The sequence below is a fragment of the Castor canadensis genome, chromosome 15 (assembly GCF_047511655.1).
Source record: "Castor canadensis chromosome 15, mCasCan1.hap1v2, whole genome shotgun sequence".
In the NCBI taxonomy this organism is placed as follows: domain Eukaryota; kingdom Metazoa; phylum Chordata; class Mammalia; order Rodentia; family Castoridae; genus Castor; species Castor canadensis.
The window spans coordinates 71,618,276-71,638,633 of record NC_133400.1 but is presented as its reverse complement, the minus strand read 5'-3'; the positions used below and the strand labels follow the sequence as shown (position 1 = coordinate 71,638,633).

The 20,358-nt window shown below is 37.6% G+C and overlaps 1 protein-coding gene across 1 annotated transcript in view; it reads left to right on the top strand.

Annotated features, from left to right (window-relative positions):
* Myo3a (myosin IIIA) overlaps positions 1–20,358 on the top strand; it is a 205,286-nt gene that overhangs the window by 176,313 nt on the left and 8,615 nt on the right. The window contains exons 29-31 of the mRNA XM_074056480.1: positions 872–1,016; positions 17,378–17,484; positions 19,555–19,595. Coding sequence (XP_073912581.1) covers positions 872–1,016; positions 17,378–17,484; positions 19,555–19,595 — 293 coding nt within the window. The remainder of the gene's footprint in view (positions 1–871; positions 1,017–17,377; positions 17,485–19,554; positions 19,596–20,358) is intronic.

The following is a 20,358-nucleotide window of genomic DNA, read 5'->3' as shown; positions in this document are numbered from 1 at the left end:
CTTAAGTACTTAAACTCTGTTCCTCTGATGGTGGCTGAGCCCCCAGGAAAGCACAAGAACTACTTTGGTCCCTGCCTTAGTGCTAGAGGTGAGGCCTAGGCATCCCCAACCTCTAGCCTCAGTGGAGATCGGCTATTGAATAATTTCCCTAGCCTTCCTGTTCTACTTTTTAATCACCTGGAAATAGTGAGTTTTATGTACATGTAATCCTTCCTTTCCTTGGTGTATAAATTTGCTTGTTCCAATAATCAAGCCATGGCTTAGAACCCAGACCTTGTGTGCAACTGAGATACTGAGGATAAATAGAATTACCAAGTCATCTACTGAGAGATGGCTGGGGCCATCCATGGGCATGGAATCCACACTTTCCTTGCAAGAGAGTTATTGTGTTGTAAGACAGAGGCACATGGAGGTGGGTTGGAAAGAGAAGACCCAGCAAAGTAGCACTAAAGTAAGGCTAAGAAGACTGGAAAGGAAGAGGGGAGGCTTAACAGAGTCAAAGACAGCATAGGTGCTCCCTGGAATAGAAACAGAGAGGCAGTCACAACAGAATGGTAAGTGCAAAAGCAGGTCCCAGGAGGCCCAGAAAGGACTCGATCCAGATAGAATGGTGCATGTAGCAGGATGTGTTTAACAATTTTCAATGAACAAAGGGAAAGGTTGTGTCAAGTGAGGATTTTGTTATACCTGAGTGCAAAAGTCAGGGTGGATCCTGGAGAAAGAACATGAGCATCACAGGGAGTGTCAATAAGGAATTAATCAGCCACCCCACCCCACCTCACCCCACCCCACCCCATGTCACCTCCATTTACCAGTGGAGCACTTAGAATTCTTTTCTTTGATTTAATCTGACCCATGACCTTCTTTTTAGATATCAAAGTTATCTGAAGAATATTTCATTCTACAGAAAAAATTGAATGAAATGATTTTGTCACAGCAACTGAAGCCACTTTATCTGGGCGTCTACCCCTGTAACCCAATAAATAAACGGGTTTCTTCTCAGCAGTGCCTCTCAGGTAAAAGTCAGTAGAACTAGAAGTTCCTAAAGGGGAAGGAAATGCCAGATATTTTGTTTATTAATTTCCCACCTGTTTTCTATGACAGGTTTGAGATGACTATCTTGGGGGAAACCTTTGGTCTATTCCATTTCTTATAATCAGACACACACTTTTCTAAAATGTTCTCCCCACTTCTTACTTTCTATAACATCATTATCCTCCTGTTTTCTTCTCTTTTTTGCCATTTTATATACACTTTAACTAGAACTTGCCAAATTGACACCAGAAAAGAATAAGAAGAGGTGGCTTAAAGAGGGAACCAGGATGAAAGTTTAGTAAGACAGGTGGCTTTATTAGACAAGGACTCTATATCACTTGAGCCACAGGCCCCCAGCCTTTGCATTTTTAAAAGATCATTTTGATTGCATCATGTGAATAGAGTTTGCTGGCAAGAAGTTGAAATGTGGAGGGCCACCAAGAGAGGATGTTGGTGTGGATGAGGTGGTGTTTTGGTAAATTACAAAAGATTTGGTGATTGGTTGAGAAAAGGCGCACATCAAGTTTTTCTAACATGATCAGCTGGGCACACCTGAGATGAGAAGGATTAGATGAAGAGCAGAGTGTGGATAGTCTTCAGGATATGTCAGGTTGATGAGTTCAGACAACCTCTCAGATCAGCAGGTGGACACCAACATGGTGCTTGAAGCCATGGAGTAGATGGGATGATGCCAGAAGTCCTACAGTATGGAAGGGAAGGGTAGAGAGAATAGGAGCTCAGGGCAGGTCAGGCAGACAGGAACTGGCAAAGAGGAGCAACCAGAAAAAGGTGAGGACAACCAGGATGCTGAGAGCCTCAGAAGCCACGGAAAGAGGATTTTTAAGAGAATATTATGCAGAATGATGTTGAAAGAAAATGAGAAAAGAACCATAAAATCTCAATGGAATTTTTTGTTTATTAATGCTTATTTATTAAATTGCCCAGATGTTATTTAAATGTCAAAATGGACACAGATGGAAAAGGGCGTACAGATGATCACTGGACAATTTCTGCAGAGATTTACCCCAATATTTATTAATATAATTTACATTCATATATTTTAATAATCTACGTTTTTCAAAAAACGTTTCTTTTTTTTTTATTATTCATATGTGCATACAAGGCTTGGGTCATTTCTCCCCCCTGCCCCCACCCCCTCCCTTACCACCCACTCCACCCCCTCCCTCTCCCCCCTACCCCCTCAATACCCAGCAGAAACTATTTTGCCCTTATTTCTAATTTTGTTGTAGAGAAAGTATAAGCCATAATAGGAAGGAACAAGGGTTTTTACTGGTTGAGATAAGGATAGCTATACAGGGCATTGACTCACATTGATTTCCTGTGCGTGGGTGTTACCTTCTAGGTTAATTCTTTTTGATCTAACCTTTTCTCTAGTACTTGTTCCCCTTTTCCTATTGGCCTCAGTTGCTTTAAGGTATCTGCTTTAGTTTCTCTGCGTTAAGGGCAACAAATGCTAGCTAGTTTTTTAGGTGTCTTACCTATCCTCACCCCTTCCTTGTGTGCTCTCGCTTTTATCATGTGCTCATAGTCCAATCCCCTTGTTGTGTTTGCCTTGATCTAATGTCCACATATGAGGGAGAACATACGATTTTTGGTCTTTTGGGCCAGGCTAACCTCACTCAGAATGATGTTCTCCAATTCCATCCATTTACCAGCGAATGATAACATTTCGTTCTTCTTCATGGCTGCATAAAATTCCATTGTGTATAGATACCACATTTTCTTAATCCATTCGTCAGTGGTGGGGCATCTTGGCTGTTTCCATAACTTGGCTATTGTGAATAGTGCCGCAATAAACATGGATGTGCAGGTGCCTCTGGAGTAACAGTCTTTTGGGTATATCCCCAAGAGTGGTATTGCTGGATCAAATAGTAGATCGATGTCCAGCTTTTTAAGTAGCCTCCAAATTTTTTTCCAGAGTGGTTGTACTAGTCTGCATTCCCACCAACAGTGTAAGAGGGTTCCTTTTTCCCCCCGCATCCTCACCAACACCTGTTGTTGGTGGTGTTGCTGATGATGGCTATTCTAACAGGGGTGAGGTGGAATCTTAGCGTGGTTTTAATTTGCATTTCCTTTATTGCTAGAGATGGTGAGCATTTTTTCATGTGTTTTCTGGCCATTTGAATTTCTTCTTTTGAGAAAGTTCTGTTTAGTTCATGTGCCCATTTCTTTATTGGTTCATTAGTTTTGGGAGAATTTAGTTTTTTAAGTTCCCTGTATATTCTGGTTATCAGTCCTTTGTCTGATGTATAGCTGGCAAATATTTTCTCCCACTCTGTGGGTGTTCTCTTCAGTTTAGAGACCATTTCTTTTGATGAACAGAAGCTTTTTAGTTTTATGAGGTCCCATTTATCTATGCTATCTCTTAGTTGCTGTGCTGCTGGGGTTTCATTGAGAAAGTTCTTACCTATACCTACTGACTCCAGAGTATTTCCTACTCTTTCCTGTATCAACTTAAGAGTTTGGGGTCTGATATTAAGATCTTTGATCCATTTTGAGTTAATCTTGGTATAGGGTGATATACATGGATCTAGTTTCAGTTTTTTGCAGACTGCTAACCAGTTTTCCCAGCAGTTTTTGTTGAAGAGGCTGCTATTTCTCCATCATATATTTTTAGCTCCTTTGTCAAAGACAAGTTGGTTATAGTTGTTTGGCTTCATATCTGGGTCCTCTATTCTGTTCCACTGGTCTTCATGTCTATTTTTGTGCCAGTACCATGCTGTTTTTATTGTTATTGCTTTGTAATATAGTTTGAAGTTAGGTATTGTGATACCTCCTGCATTGTTCTTTTGACTGAGTATTGCCTTGGCTATTCGTGGCCTCTTGTGTTTCTGTATAAATTTCACGGTAGATTTTTCAATCTTTTTAATGAATGTCATTGGAATTTTGATGGGAATTGCATTAAACACGTAGATAACTTTTGGGAGTATCAACAGTTTTACTATGTTGATTCTACCAATCCATGAGCATGGGCGAGCTCTCTACTTTCTATAGTCTTCCTCAATCTCTTTCTTCAGAAGTATATAGTTTTCCTTGTAGAGGTCTTTCACATCTTTTGTTGGGTTTCCACCTAGGTATGTGATTTTTTTTGAGACTATTGTAAATGGAATTGTTTTCATACATTCTTTTTCAGTTTGCTCATTGTTAGTGTATAGAAATGCTAATGATTTTTCTATGTTGATTTTGTATACTGCTACCTTGCTATAGCTATTGATGATGTCTAGAAGCTTCTGAGTAGAGTCAAAAAACATTTCTTGAATGGCTTATAAAAGTTCCTTGCAAAATATAATTTAAAAAATTTAAGCCAAGGTCACAAATTAGGTCAGCTATTGCTTGATCAGTATGTAATTCCTACACTAGATCCCAATCCTGTATTGTACCTTTACCTCTAAATAGGCAAATTCCATCCTAAATTTCAGATTCTAATTTTCTTTTAGCAGCTGCTTTTTAAAAACTTTGCCATTGTTTATTATTTGGTTGTATTACCTCTTTAAAGAAAAAAAGTTAAATTCTGGCATTTTTTACCATTGGTGTAATGTTTCCTAACTTCAGGTATACAATTCTAAATTCTATAGAATTCTTTAGAATTTTTAAATTCTAGCAGAATCCTTATCTAACCATACCTTAAAACATTTGCAACAGCTTTTGTTTGTCAATCTCCTGACCATATTTAAACCAAGAATTCCCACTATCAATTCCCTGATCCTACAGTTATCTTTATGTACCATACAGGCATTCAAATGCACATATATTAGAGAGAACAGATTATCAGTACCTCAGTCTGCAATTGCTTATCCTCAAGTAGATTGTCTACAATCTCTTTGTTTTCCTTAAGTAAATTTTTCAATCTTGGGCAAGCATGGTCATTTCATACACTATATACTCATCGATTCATCACACAGTAGCCATGCAACAACTGTTTATTAATTGACTACAAAGCTGCTTAATTTCCTCCAAACACTACAGTGGGAAGTATAGCCAGCTGAATGAGGCTTAGAAAGTATGGCTTTATCAAAACATGAATGTAATGTTACATTCATTAAATGCCCATTCATTTTCTGCTTTTAAAACTTCTTTAGTCAGAAAAGGTCTTTAATAGATCTCCTGTCCCCTTAGTTAACCAGAATTGCTAAGCACAAAATTTGGAGCCCCCTGTGGAGGGAAGACTCAGGCTGTTATGCTGTGGAACTATAGATTCCACACTTTCTTTCCTAGCAAACCATACATCCCCAAGAAAAATTCATTTAGGAATCAAAATCAAGCTCACTTACAAATAATTCTGTCATTTAAAAGGCCTTCAAACCACACAAACTTAATACCTCAGGTCTCAGAAATCTTCAGGCATCTTTGATCATTGCTACATCAACTCTGTTTTTAAGAATTCAGTAAGCTTTAGCTGGATTATGTAAAATGATCTGGAAAAGTGTCTCATTTACTATTTTAAAAAGCTAGAAAATACAGATAATACTTGAGGATTGATTAATTTTTTCAAATGAATTTTAACAAACTGTAACTTGTTTTGTAAGTGGCTCCTTCTGTGAGATATATGTTTTAAATGCACAAATGTGTCAAGTAAAATTACATCCAAATGAAAGCTAACAGGTTAATGTTATGAAGTTTCAAAACAAAAAAAGGTTTGGGCCTTATTTTAGCCTGTTTGCTTTATCTGTTTGTTTGGGAATGTTTGCTATAAGCTTAAATGGATAGGAACTAACTGCACCTGCCTTTTCACTAAGAGGAACATAGTATGAGATTTGCATAAGTAGAGCATGGTTGTGTGACCACAGATCCTACAAATGCTGTTGTATTCAGAAGTGTCCAGTGACATCACCTGCATTGCGGTGTTTCTGCCTGCCAAGAGCTCCCTTGAGGATGCTTTTCTTCTTAATTATGGTACACCTGGCAATTTGTCTTGACCATTGTAAAGAGAAAAGGAAGATTAATTATAGGATAAATAAACCCTTGTAGCACAGATGCATGTTCTCTTTGTTCTTTCACAAAGAAACCCTGACTATCCCAACAGGTGTAATTTTTTAATGGGTTGCAAGACTAGCAAATAAGGATGCTGTTGTATGGAAATGGAACAATGAGACCTGTTGAAACTATTCCAGGAATGGGGCCGAGGAGGGATAAAGGAGGAAATGGAGGGGGTGAATTCAACTACGATATATTGTAAGAAGTTTTGTAAATGTCACAATGTACCTCCAGTACAACAATAATAAAAGACACACACACACACACAAAGTAAGGATGCTGTTATAATTCCCATGTTTCATTTATACAATATTATCAGTAAGTTCAACACCAAGTCACCTTGCTATGCAAACATATAGTTGATTTCCCAAAAATGCTTTTATGTTGCTTTCAGAGTAAATGTCAGGAAAAAATATCACATTTTTATTTATTTAGAAAAATTTAGGTCATTTAGAATTTACTGTATGAACGTACAGTAACCCTCATATTTTTAGTTTTGGCTTTATTCACAACTTTATAATTCAAAGAGAATCTTTTTTCTGTGTTTTTTGTTGTTATTTTTGTTTGTTGTTGGTTGTTTTGGGGTTTTGGGGATTTTGTTTGAGACAAAGTCTTGCTATGTAGACTAGGCTGGCCTTGAACTCTCAACCCTCCTGCCTCAGCCTCCTTAGTGGCATGCACCAGAATGCACCACCATGTCCAGCTGTATTTCAATTATATTGAGTACTAATTATATAAAGGAACTTTGCCTTGCATAAGTTTACACTCTAAAGTAAAAAGAATTTCTGACAGATTAATCAAATTAGTTCAGATAAAATACTTAAACTAGAAGCCTTAGATGGAGACACGTAAAATTTTTATAGACAAATTATTTCTTCTCATCCTATAATTTTTGCTCTTTTCCAAACTACAGAGATCATGGAATTAACAAGGAAGCAGAAAAGCAATTTCCTCCCACTTTCCATTAAGTTTTTTATAAAAATGCCCACAAAGACCAAAAATTTCAACAGGATCAGAAGCTGAGTTTCTTCTGTATGTATGGCATATTTTTACCTACACAAGGTAAATTCAAAGGAAAATTGTGTGGGGAGTGGATTATGAGAAACTGGACATAAGCACAGCTGTGCCCAATAATTGGCAGGCTGAGTTTGGTATGGCCCCAGCTGCAGAAGGGGGCGAGGACAAAAATGCAGCACAGCTGCTTTTCCTAAGTTATGTTCAGAGAAGTAAAATGCAGGTTTCTCTTGTTACAATGTCATGCCCCTCCAGAACTGTTGCTCCACCTTTTTGTTTACCACTGGATATAAAAGACTCACTGAGGGGGGAAGGGTTGGCAGGCTTTTTGATTGGTGGGCTGCTTGCTGAATGATGCAGCTGACCGCTGCTGCTGCTGCTGCTGCTGCTGAGTTATGCTAGAGATTAAAGGAAACATGGGATAGTGCAAGTCTGAGCACTGAGAACTTTATGCATAAGCTTTAGAAGAGCTAAGCGAGAACATGAGACAGTGCGAGTCTAAGGACGGAGACTTTAAGAGTTATGCTAATGAAATTTTTAGACACAGCTGCTGTTGTTTGTCTGCAAGTCTGAGCACCGAGATTTTAAAGGGAACATGGGACAGTGCAAGTCTGAGGGCAAAGACTTTAAGAGAGATTATGCTAAAGAAAAGCTAAGAGAGAACATTGGGCAGAGTGAGTCTAAGGAAAGAGAGTTTAAAGAACAGAAAAGAAGACGTTAGACTCAAGGTTTTAAAGAATAGTAAAGAAACAAGGCCTTAAAGAATAAAGATAGAGGAAAGAAGCAGAGTAAAGAGAAGTAAAAGAAGAGAATAATACAGATTAAAAAAGCAACAAGGCTGTTGTGCATCTCCATCCGAGCGCCCAGCACACCTGGCCTCAACTTTATGCGTGTCTGTCTTCTATCCTTTGCCCCTTTCTGAGTCTCCAGTCACCCCCAGTTAGCCCAGTTAGGTCAGGAGAACAGGAGCATGAGAAAGCTTGCCCCAAAATTGTACTGTGTATTTAATAAAATAGTATAACTAATAAGGAAAGTTCATGTACAATGTATTTCTAACTTCATATCACTGGAGAAAATACCTTCTTTTAAATATACCTAATATATTTTTAGACACACAATACTGGACCAGTCCATAAACTCACCCAAATCAAAATTAAACCAGATGACTTTTTCTGACCATAATGTAATTTAGAAGTGAAAAACAAATCTAAAAATTACAAATCAGTAGCATAATTCAAAGTAAAAGATTATGATTAGAGTTCTAAATCATCCCAAAATTCTAAAAGTAAGAATAATCACATATAAAAACTATGCATGGGAAGTAGCTAGATATATACTGATAGAAAAAATTCAAAATATTAAATTTTTCATTATTAAGAGAGAAGAAATAATGAAAAGAATGTAACCTTAGAATTTTTCCATATACTTACATTTCATTGAATTTGTTAGCATTGTAGAGTTTTTGCACTGCCAACCATGTCTGAGAATCCAAAGAAAGAAATGGTGCAATGGACAGCCTCATCCAGCCATCACATAGTGTATTAAAGCTTGATTCATGTGCATTTTGATAATTTCACAGTCTTTTTAAAAATTATACTAAGAGTTGGAATTTAAATCTACTATAGGTCTTCAGATTTCCTGCATGCCGTTAATAAACTCCTTCATATTTGCCTCAGTTCATTTCCCAGCAATACAACTCCCAGCAAGATTTTGTGGGAAAATGTATGCTGAAGTATGTGGCTCAATGTCCAAGAGACTACCTATAAAGGTTTTTGGTTCCCAAATGAAGTCTTCGGTTTAACCAACAATCTCTTATTTCTTGTCTAACCATTTAACTAAGAATTTTTTGAAGAAAGGAAAATATTCAACCAAGAAAATCTAGAAAAGAAAACAATGGTGGCAAGACAGAAATGCAATTATCTAAATGAAGGTAAGATAATTTTTTTAAAAAAATTAAACAATAGACACAGTTCTGACTAATTTAAAAGAAATTCACAAAAATAGAAATAAGAAGAAAATTATAACAACATTTGAGAATGCTAAAATACAGCCAATTTCATCAAAAGCAATTTTGGAATGCAATATAAATTTTAAAGAAGAAATGGTAAATATAACAATATGTCTGTCAAAGAAATATCTCCAACAAAAGAGTCCAAGACCACATAGTATTTAGGCAAATACATTCAAAATGATATCTGATCTGTTTAAAGGGGAAAAAAGAAAAACACAGAAAGTTACCTATTTTATGAAGTTTGTATACCATAGAACAAAAGTCTGACTAACATTTTTTAAAAGCTGGATCAATCTCAGTTATGGGTTATAGAAAAAACTCCTCTGTGCATAGTACTAGCTAGTGGAATGTCACAGTACATAAAAAGACTGTCCAAATAATACATATGAATATATCATCACATCAAAAGACCCAAAGAAAAAAGGCCATCTTGATAAATGCCAACGCAGTTTTCAATAAAATATAACACCAAATACTGGTGAAATGAAAAACCTTACTAAACTAGAAATAGGAAGATGTTCTTTAGAAATATGGGGGTACATTTCCTCAACCAAACATCGACATCATAATTAATTAGTTAATTTAAGTTAAAACACTAAAAACAGTTCCATTAAACAGCAAGATGAAAATAAAGATGTTGGAAACAAAACTTTTTATGTTATTTGGGAATTTCTAGCTAATGCAATAAGACGGCAAAGAGATAATTCTGAGAAGCATAATTATCAGAAAAGAAAAAGAATTGTAGAAATATTATGAGATAATGTGAATTTTACCTTAAAATGCAAAGGATGAACTAAAATAATAATGATTTTTACTAGCAATGGAATTCAAAACCACAAGGAAAAACAGTGAAAGATTTAGATTGCACAAACATTAAGAACTTCTAGAGATTCAGAAGCATCGTTAGGCAGTTAAAGAGCTAAAGACAAACTGATTAAAATATTTAGAACAAATGTGCAAAAAGTTAGCTTGTGTTACAGAGTATTAGGGAAAACATTAATGCTCCCAATGGAAAAATGGGCAGAAAACATTAATTTGTTTGCAGAAGAAATGTAAGAGGCAGATAAGCACATATCTAGGAATAACAAATACAGATTAGAACAAGTCACTATTTTTTACTTATCAAAGTAGCAAGTTTGAAAAAAATTTGAACAATGATGAATATGCTCTAATTTGTTCCCAACATAATAGTGAAAGACTATAAAGAGTCAACATTTTTTAAAGTGATTTAGCAATACATTAAAAAAAAAACACTAAAATATTTTTTATCCTTGGCCCAGGAAGCTCATTTATGAGAATATAGCCTAAGGAAGTAATCAGAGTAAAAAGAGAAAAATTTATGTACATGGCAAGCAACAAAATTGGACCATGAGAGAATGACTAATAAGTAATGACATATTCGTATATGGAATATTAACAGCCCTTAAAATTCACTTGTCAAAGAGTAACCCTACTGGAATGCTAGCTAATCTAACTATAGGATAAAATATTGTAGGAGAATGGGAGCTGGAATACTGTGACTAAGTCAGCTTAATCTTCCCACAGGAGAGGCGGATCATTAACAGGACTTCTAGAAAAGCTGGGTGTCTGGTTGAGAACAAAGTGCCCACTCTCCAGCCAGGTGGATTCTCTATCCCTTAGTTGACTTCACTTCCATATAAAATTAAGAATCTGCATAATGCTTTTGTAACATAGTACAGAGCTTCCACAGCCCTGTGTGACAAAACCAGAATGACTTCTCCAGATATGTCACCTTTGCTGCCAGGCTATATCAAACCACCAAAGACTAGCTTGACATTTCTTCCAGCCGGCTTGTGACTGGATGTGCTCTAATCAGAAATAATGATTTGTCAAAAATACTAGTATATTTCACTTCACCTTGAAAGGTTCCAAAAATTCTAATTTCTTTGTTATGAGAAGAGGGTAAGGAAAAAAACTAATTGTTGCATGTTTAGAACTGGAAAATGTTTATATATGTTTTTAAAAGGCTAATCTAAGATAATGACTATGAGTGGTCAAAAAATCATTTCTTAATGTCTGACTTTTTAGGAGAAATAAGATTTTATGTCAGGATGTGCATCCAAATTTTTTTAAAGAAATTAAAATAAATTTGAAAAAAAGCCAAGATTCTAAGTAGGGGCTTTGAAGGTCACTGCAAGTTTCCCTTATTCTCCATGCAAATAAGCATGCATTTTTTTATTTGTTTTCAAGCATGCATTTTTGTTGGTTGACCTCATCCATAGTCCAATGGATGGTCAAGGCAGATGTGCTCCGTGTTCAGTATGACTGCTCACTGCCCTAAAAAGATTGCAGTCTCAGACACCATCCACATACTGTGTGTGTTCCCATGTGCTTCTGCCATGGTATCCTCTTTTGCTGACCTTGCATATTTATGAAAGATGGACGGAGGTAAGCATGTGGTCTAACCACAAGTCTTGAGTTTGACTAACTGCCTTTGAGGACTGTAATGTATGACATCAACCCAAGGAAATGACAATTGGTGGCAGACATATAGTGATCATGTCCAAGAGACAAGCAATTGTCCAAAGACTATGTCTGTTGGTCTCACCATACAAACAGAGCTGCTTTTTGCTCCTCTTTCTCCTGTGATATCACTAAAAGAGACATGAAAGGCAGTTCAGGAGAAAGTCCTTACCTAAACCTAAGAGTGTAATTAAAAAACTAGAAGCTCTGTGTTTAAGGTTATGGCATTAGTGCAAAGTACTCAGATCAGAGAGTAGCAAAAAGCTGAAAACCCGCAGGTAGGCACAGCTGACCCTGGGGGAACTGGATTCAGAAGAGCCAAAGGAATGGGCTGTGCAGTTCAGAAGCCAATGGGAGCAGTAGGTACCTCATGAGAAGATCGGGTGCCCTAAACAGTAGTGCCTCTCCCAAGTGCTGAGGACACTCAGAACAAGAGAAGCACCTGCCCTTAACCCTGGACCTCAGGTAAACTCAAGAGGACACAGATACCACACAGAAGCAAGAGAGCAAATCCAGGGCAACCATGAGAATTGAACCGCAGATCTGAGGCCATGCAAGGCAGACAGGAGCACTTTCAAACTTATCCTCCACTAGCTCAGAACCAGTACACTGGCCTCTCTTTGTTTCCCAGCCTGACTGAAGCGCAGAGGAGGTGAAGGGTAGAAATCGCTGATTGCCACCATGACTGGTCACTCTGCCTTTAAGAGGCATAATGAAAATTCCTCCCTTCTAAGATTTCCTGTGGGTCATTATGTAGCTTGAAAGTCACAAACTGTGGGGAGGAAATGGAAATTTACAGAAAAGAATTATATATGTATATATAAATATATATTCATATATATTTCTTACAGAAATGTTACGGTACTATAAGTGCACTTCTGCTAATATCTGATGTAGACGTGACACTTATGCAAATCATACTCTGCATGTATACTTAAGTAAAATTGTGTAATTATCATTAAAATGAGAATAATCATGAAACTTCATTTTCTAAAGCAAACATTGGCAATGAGTTTTAAATCTATTTCCCTTTTTCTGAATGCAAAATGTTGAGATGTTTGTCAATTCATTAGCAAAGAAGTTACATTTCTGATAAATTGAGACACTTAAGGAAATTATTACTAGAACTATAATATAAATTAATGTCTTACCTTCTGGCTATAACCTTTGCAAAATAATATTTATCATGCACATCACACAGAATAGCCACAAACCCAATTTTGGTAGTGCCAACATTGATATGCTGCTGATAATTTGTGATTATAAATGTTTATGTCACTTTTGTAATTAAGGAGTTAGGATGATTAGTAGACAGAGTTTGTACTCCCCCAAAGGAACAAAAATTCAGAGAGCCATTAGACAGCAAAATAAACATGGCTGTGAAATATTTGTGTGCTGATATAAACTCATGGGAAATTCACTCTTGAAAAATCAAAATACAAAATAGTCCAAGGAAATTTTAGCAAAGCAATCAGACACTGCTGAAAGCATTCATCAATAATATTTGTTTACTGGTTGCCCACCTCACATGCCAATGTCTTAAGTGAAACACCCTTTAAGAATATTTAGCCTTCTGCTTTAGGTTATCCTGGCAAAGAAAAAGGCAATAAACTAATGCAAATTCTGCAATGCATAGAAATTAATCAGAAATTCTAAAAACACAGTGCATTTTGACTTTTTATCCCTAAAACACACACACACACACACACACACACGCACATATTTATAAATATTTTACATAAATGTGACCTTGCCATACACTGAAGGATTTTTCATGCAATATCGTTTCCTTTTTCTCTCATTTTTATTTTCCTGCACCCTTCCATTGTTTCCCCTTCCCAACTCACATGACTCCCCACTTAAGGAAACCTTATTATAAAACGTGTGCTTTTCTATTTTCTTAGATATGTGTACATGCACTTATACACACACAATATAGAGTTTTATCATTATTTTATGCAAGTGTGATAATATAAACACTTAAGCAACTTCCTTTTCTGACTCAGTACCTCAGCAGAAATATCTGCACATCAATTACCATAGTTATAATTTATTACACTTAATGACTTTATAATATTCCATTTGGTAATCACCGGAATTATGTAACTTTTTCTCTGTTGTTAGATATCCACTTTGTTTCAGTTTTTTGCCAGTATGAAAAATATTGAAGTGAGCATCTTTTAAAATGTTCTTGAATACTAGGGTTTCAATGGGATAAGTCCTCAGAGGTAGAGTTATTTGAGTTGAGAGATAGTTTGGGTTTTCATAGCTTGCTTTCCTGAAAGACTCCATTTCCTTCAACAGTTTGGGCCAATACACTTGTTCCGACATCCCATCCAAAAGTGTCATCCTTCTTTTTAACCTTCGCTAATATGTCTGGAGTGAAGTGAAAATGCATTATTTTAATTTGTATTTCCATGCCTGGCTGTTAACTCAGGTGCCTTCCCATAGGTGTCTTTCTGTGCGGACTTGCTTTTCTAACTTGCTAATCTTGGACTTTGATGCTTTTCTGTTAGTTTGTACCTTTGTGGTCTTCTGTTAGCACTTTGTAAAATCACCAATTTCATGGCAACTGTCTTATAAAATACAGTTTGCCAAGTTTGTCTTGTGTCTTTTGACTTCATTGCCATATAAAGGCTTTCCTCTAAACATGGGGTACCAGGGATTGAACCCAGGGCCTCAAGCATGCTAGGCAAGTGCTCTATCATTGAGCTATATCCCATCACCTCATCTGTTTTTCAATAGGAAAATGAGTGTAACTTTTTTATGCTTTGTGAATTTCAATGGAGATATTTATACCTCTATATTATTCATGAATTCCCCTGGACTTTCTTCTGAGTTTTATTGTTCTTCTATTAAATTTATTTTTAAAGCAATCAGGAATTTATTTTTATATGTGATGACAATTTAGTCATCCAGTTAACAAACGTATCTGCCATTCACTTAGCACTGTGCCTTTAAGTAAAATAGAAGCAAACCTCTTAACATTTCCAAGTACGCATGACATGCCGACCAGCAAAGAAAAGTTAGGAAAACGTCAAAACCTAAGTCATGATCCCACCCTCCAGAAACTTCTGTTCTCAATATCTTAAAAAAAAAAAAACCTTCATAGGTTAAAAATAGTAAGTGGCAAGCAGAATGGGATTAGATTTTTAATTAGTTTTCCAAAGCTGGTATAACAAAGTACCACAGAAATTTATTTCCTCACAGTTCTGGGGGCTTAAAGTCCAAGATGAAAGTCATGGTTGGTTTCCTGTGAGGTCTCTCTTTGGCTTGTGGATGGCCGTCTTCTCCCTGTGTTTTCACCCTGTGTCTTCACGTGGTCTTCTGTGCATATGTCTGTGTCCTAATGTCCTCTCTTTATAAAGGTACCAGTCATCCTGGATTAGTACCCACTCTAACGACCTCATTTTAATTTAATCACCTCTTTAAAGACCTTATCTCCAAATATAGTCACATTCTGAGGTACTAAAGGTTAAGACTTGAGCATGTGAATTTTGAGAGGACACAATTCATGCCATTATGGTTTTCAAGGGCTTTGTACAACCAGCAAGGACCATTAGCATTCAAGGAGAGGGTGATCATCACTGGGCAGTCAGTGAAAGCTTCACTTGTTATGGGACTGGAGAGAGGCATTGAAAAGAACTAAAGAGTTCAGTGTGGCTGTGAAATATTTTTCCATGAGAAAATGAGAACAAGCAGTTACAGCCATAAACATGGTGTGTTGGAGTCTAATGAGGTAATTGGATTGACCAGAGATTTGAGGGGAGCATGGGAGATATCATTGGAACTGCTTGAGATTTTAAATAACCTGGTGTTAGGAAAAGTTTAAGCTTAAAGAAGAAGGAAAAAAGAACCATCATCATAAACTTTTAAATGGAATTTCATAATTGAAGTGATACTGAAGGAAGAAAAAAATCTGTTTTCATTTGTGAAATAAAACATGGAGACCCAGTTAAGGCTCTGCCACAATTATTAAATGAGTAGTTTGGCTCAGAGTGATGACAGTGGTAAGAGAAGAAGTGGTGAATGAATATTAAACGTATCATAGAATGTGTCAAAAAATAACCAGAAGTAGATGATGGCTTGTCTGTAGGAAATGAAGAAGGCTGAGGCAAAGGTGACAACAATATTTTGGGCCTAGAAGACATAAACAATGGTACCATTGAGGTTGTAGGGACCAGGATCTTAGAAGGAAAGAAAAAAGTAACCACTGGTTCATTTGTGCCTGAGGGCTTGAGATGGAAGTAATCAGTAGGGAACTAGAGATTAGGGCATGAAGTCTTGTGGGAGGGAGGCTCAGACCTCAGGTATGCACGAGGAAGTCATCAGCATGGAGCAGTCTGGGAGCTGGATGATTCGGTCCAGGAGACAGGAGGAAGATCACTTCCTCACCCAGAAAACTGGGTGAGGTAGTCATGACAGGGTGAACATTTCCTGGAGTGCTGAGAATCCAGAAACTCGTTGTCAGCCACAAAGGTCCAGGGGATGAGTGAAAAAGTACTTTTATTCTGGTCTGTCATTAATCTCTGTTAACATGAACTCAGGAACAGATAACTCATTTTCTTTTTTGCTTTATTCCAAAAAAGGACAGAAATGCGTAATTGTTGTGATTTTTCTCTGATTGACATTTCTCCATACATTACACTTCTGTGGAGTCCTCCCATCTACCTGATCTCTTTTGTTATCCAGCGATTTTCCATAAATTGTGAAATGACTGCGCTGGATAATGTTAGAGTGTGCATGCTGCCATGACAAATATGCTCTTCACCTGGTGGGCTGGGCATGGGACTAGAAAGTTAGACATCTATGCACCTTCCATTCTAGTTGAACCTGATTCACTGCCAGCCACAGTTGTTTGCATAGAGTAAGTATTAAATATTCATTGATTTGCTTAGTATGGTTGGGGACAATTCCATTTCTCTGTGTATTTCTACGCCTGGGATTAGGAATCATTGCTGCCCATTTAGAATGGGCAATGATGATCTATTACTGCTCTGAAAGTTCTGCTAAGAGATCAGCTCAGGTATCTGTTGAATGTAGCCATTGTCCCATAGCTCCTTACCAGCTCTCACCTGATGCTGGTGCACCTGTCCAGCAGCCATCCCTGCACAAATACACTTGGTGGATAGAGCAGTCATGAGTCATGACAGATGAACAGGGCACTTAGTAAAAGGCCTGTTCACTCTGCAAATAGAAAGCCATTTGTAATGATCACCAACAACCAAGCATGCAGATCATCAGAAGCTCTGACAGTGTTGATCTAGCTTGTAGAAAAGAGAAGAAAAAGATAGCAAAAACATATTCTCCTTTGGTCAGTGTTCCAAAAATTCTAATGGTTTGGGGTTCTAAAAAAGTATCAGGCCTGCAAATGGGCAGTATCTTCATTCGGACCATACCATATGAGATAGTATTTTAAAACTAAGATCGCCCAGTGCTTTTGGATGAATGGGCCATCTCATGGGTCTGCTGGAAGGGACCAGGAAGGGACAACAGATTTTGTGAGTTTAATAACAATTTTTAAAGATTTTTCTGCCAGTTTGGACTCCTTACTCATCCTATGAGCTGCTATACCCTAGTACATATCATCAAACTGTGTTACTCTTTTCCCTTTTTTTCTTCCCCTTAGTTCTCAAAGTCCTAGACCATCAGACAAGTGGAAGAAAGCATGTGACAAGGAATATGATAAGGGTTAGTTCGGGGACCAAATGTATTTTCCCCTTCTCCCAACTTTAGCCTCAGTTGTATATATATAATTTCTTACTTATTCCAAAAGGAAAACCTTGTGTGATTGTAGTCTTTGGAATCAAATATTGTTTATGACCACCTTTCTTACAGGTATCTCTAAAGGAGAAGAACCAAAAATGTTGAGACCCCCAAGACGACCCCGAAAACCCAAAACATTAAATAGCCCTGAAGACTGCACATACTATTACCTACTACATGTAAGTGGTTCATTTTTATGATCACATGGGGGCCATAGTATTGTATGAAGGCTACATTAGGCTGCCATAGAGAAAGGCCTGAAAAAATGGAGGTGCCTCTGAGTTTCCTCTTCACTGACCTTTCCCCTCCTGAGTCTCTGGCCACTTGGCTCTTCTCCAGCCCTCTGCCTCAAGGTTCAGGTCTCTCCTATGATAGTGTACTAACCCTATCCTCCCAGCCACTGTCTCTGCTGGCCACTAACCTGAGCTTATATGCAAATATCAACCAACCCAGAAAGGGAAACCCATCATGGCAGGAGCCTTTCTGGGAGGACCTTCATGTATGGTGAAAGTAGAAGAAAGGGAAGGAAGGGGAGACGTGGACATTTGTTGAGCATCTACTAAATTCCAGGCCTAGAGTGAGGTATGGTTATATCCATTGTGATATCTCATCCTAGAAGTAATCCTTAGTGAATCCACAGGTTTCTGCAACACAGATAAACAAGTCTTAGTCATCACCTCAGGGCTGTTAATTTTATTAAAATCTCCTCGCTCCACTTGCAGTTAGCAACACGAGAACTCATTGGCATCACCTCTGCTAGACTGCTCTTCCTCCTACATTCCTATTCTCCATGAATGCCATTACCAACCATTTGGTTTCCTAAACCAAGAATCTGGGAGTCGTCCTGGCTGGATCTTACCTTCTCTCTCATACTGATATCTGAATCAGTTGCTCTACACTGTGGCTTCTACCTCCAAAAGCTCACTCCAGTTCATCTTTCTCTCACCTCACAGCAACCACTCGTTTATCACCTGAACTATTTCAGGCCCCACCTAACAGCTTCTAATCTCATCTCTTCAGCCTACACCAAAAAATTTCACTAGACCATATATTTGATTATGCTCCTTCCTGGATAGTACCTTTAATGACTCAGCAACACCAGCAGCATAAAGTTCAGATTCCTTCTAAGCATTCCTTTGTTGGACCCAGGACTATTCTTCTTCCTCATCTCCTACCTGCCCCTCCTCTTCCACCCTACCTCCATGTCTACTTGCCATAGTCAACTGCTTGAAACTCTACTGGTGAGGAGCATCCTCTCAGACTCCCAAGTCCCTCACACCCAGTGATCCCTCCATTTGCAATTCTTATTCAACTTTCAACTCCCTCACCGACACAGGGAGGAGCAGCACTAGAAAACCCAGAGAAGGTGTTGGAACCCAGAGAACTCATTGAAAACAAGGTTCCCATATCCCCAGCCTAAAATGAAGCTCACATTTGACTTTCCGTCCTAGCCAGGCTCTTTAGTCCTTTCCCTTCCATCTGGTGATTTCACTTCAGTTTTCTCAGAAGACTCCTCTACCTCTTGGTGTTGCTCAGAATTCAATCTCACAGTCTTTTCTCATTTCCTTCAGATAATCTCATCAGCTGTCATGACCTCAATTACTGCTGATCTCTGAATCTTGTCTCTGGCTTAGATCTCTCTCCAGCTCCTAACTCTCTAAACTCAAAAATCGAACTGCATAATTTTTTTTCTTTTTTACATGTTGTGCCTGGGTGTGAGCACAGATATTTCCACACATGGGTACACACATTCATACAGCTTTGTTGGGCTATAAGTCACATGCGATACAAGTCAGCCAGTTAAAATATACAGCTAGGGCTGGCGGAGGGACTCAAGTGATAGAGTGTCTGCCTAGCAACCATAAGGCCCTGAGTTCAAACCCCAGTACCTCCCCCCAAAAAACCCAAATATATATAAAGTAACTTTGGTACATCTGCCAACACAATCAATTTTACAACACTTTCATCACCTCTAAAAAGAAACCCTACCTATTAGCAGTCACTCCCCACTCTCCAAGCCCTAGACAATCACTAATTTATTTTCTGTCTATATAGATTTGCCACTTATAAATATTTTCATACAAATAGAATTGTGTATGATGTGGTCCTTTGTAAATTACCACCCAATTTTACAAGCTAGTAACCTATTGTCCTGACTCCTCCCTCTTTCTCATCTCCCATTAAAATCATATTATAGATTATGATTGCATATTATTATGTATTAGATTTTTAAATTCTATTCTCTTTAGAAATCAATCCAAGAAGAAAACCGAAGACCGAGGAAAGACAGGTAATTACTATTTCTAGATTTCAACAAGTCATCTTGTTCAAACAAAAGTGTAAATTCATATGTTCAAATTATGGTTGAAAGTAAAATATTCTATGTGGATACATATGGAAAGTAATGTGATCTCAACATGTGTGTCTTATATGTAACTTAGCAGATTTTGCCTTTTGGAAATATCTTGAGCCAGCATTATAGGAGACATTCAATAAGAGCCCAAATATATTTTGAATGAGTTACACTGTCTCAATATAGAATTACTTTTTTCATCCCAGTGAACAGTTTTGATTGGGCAATTTGAACATGTCCTTATCCATAAACTCTCTTTTCCTGAACTCCTTTTTGCCTTTTGTCCTTCAACATATGCTAAATCTCGTCATCTGTTAGGACATCCTGCAGGTATGGCACATGTATCTCCTTTCTGCATAGTATTTCTTTCTTTCAGTATTTTGACATTTTAATACTACACCACTGTTTTAGTCGATAGTCATGTCAATTAATTTCCACACACACTGCTAATAATAAAAGGTGGTTTTTCTATTAAGCATGCAAGAACACAGAGTTCCCTATCTATGAATCGTTGGCATTCTGAAAGTTCATTTAGAAATTAGAATTTGCAACTTAAAACACATTTCCTAGAAGCACTGTAACACCTGGTAGATTTCCAAACCTATCTGTTTACCTTCTACACAGTCCTATCAGACCATCCATACTGAGTACTACAGAACCAGACTGTGTAGATACAAAAAGTGAAATGCGTGAGGACACA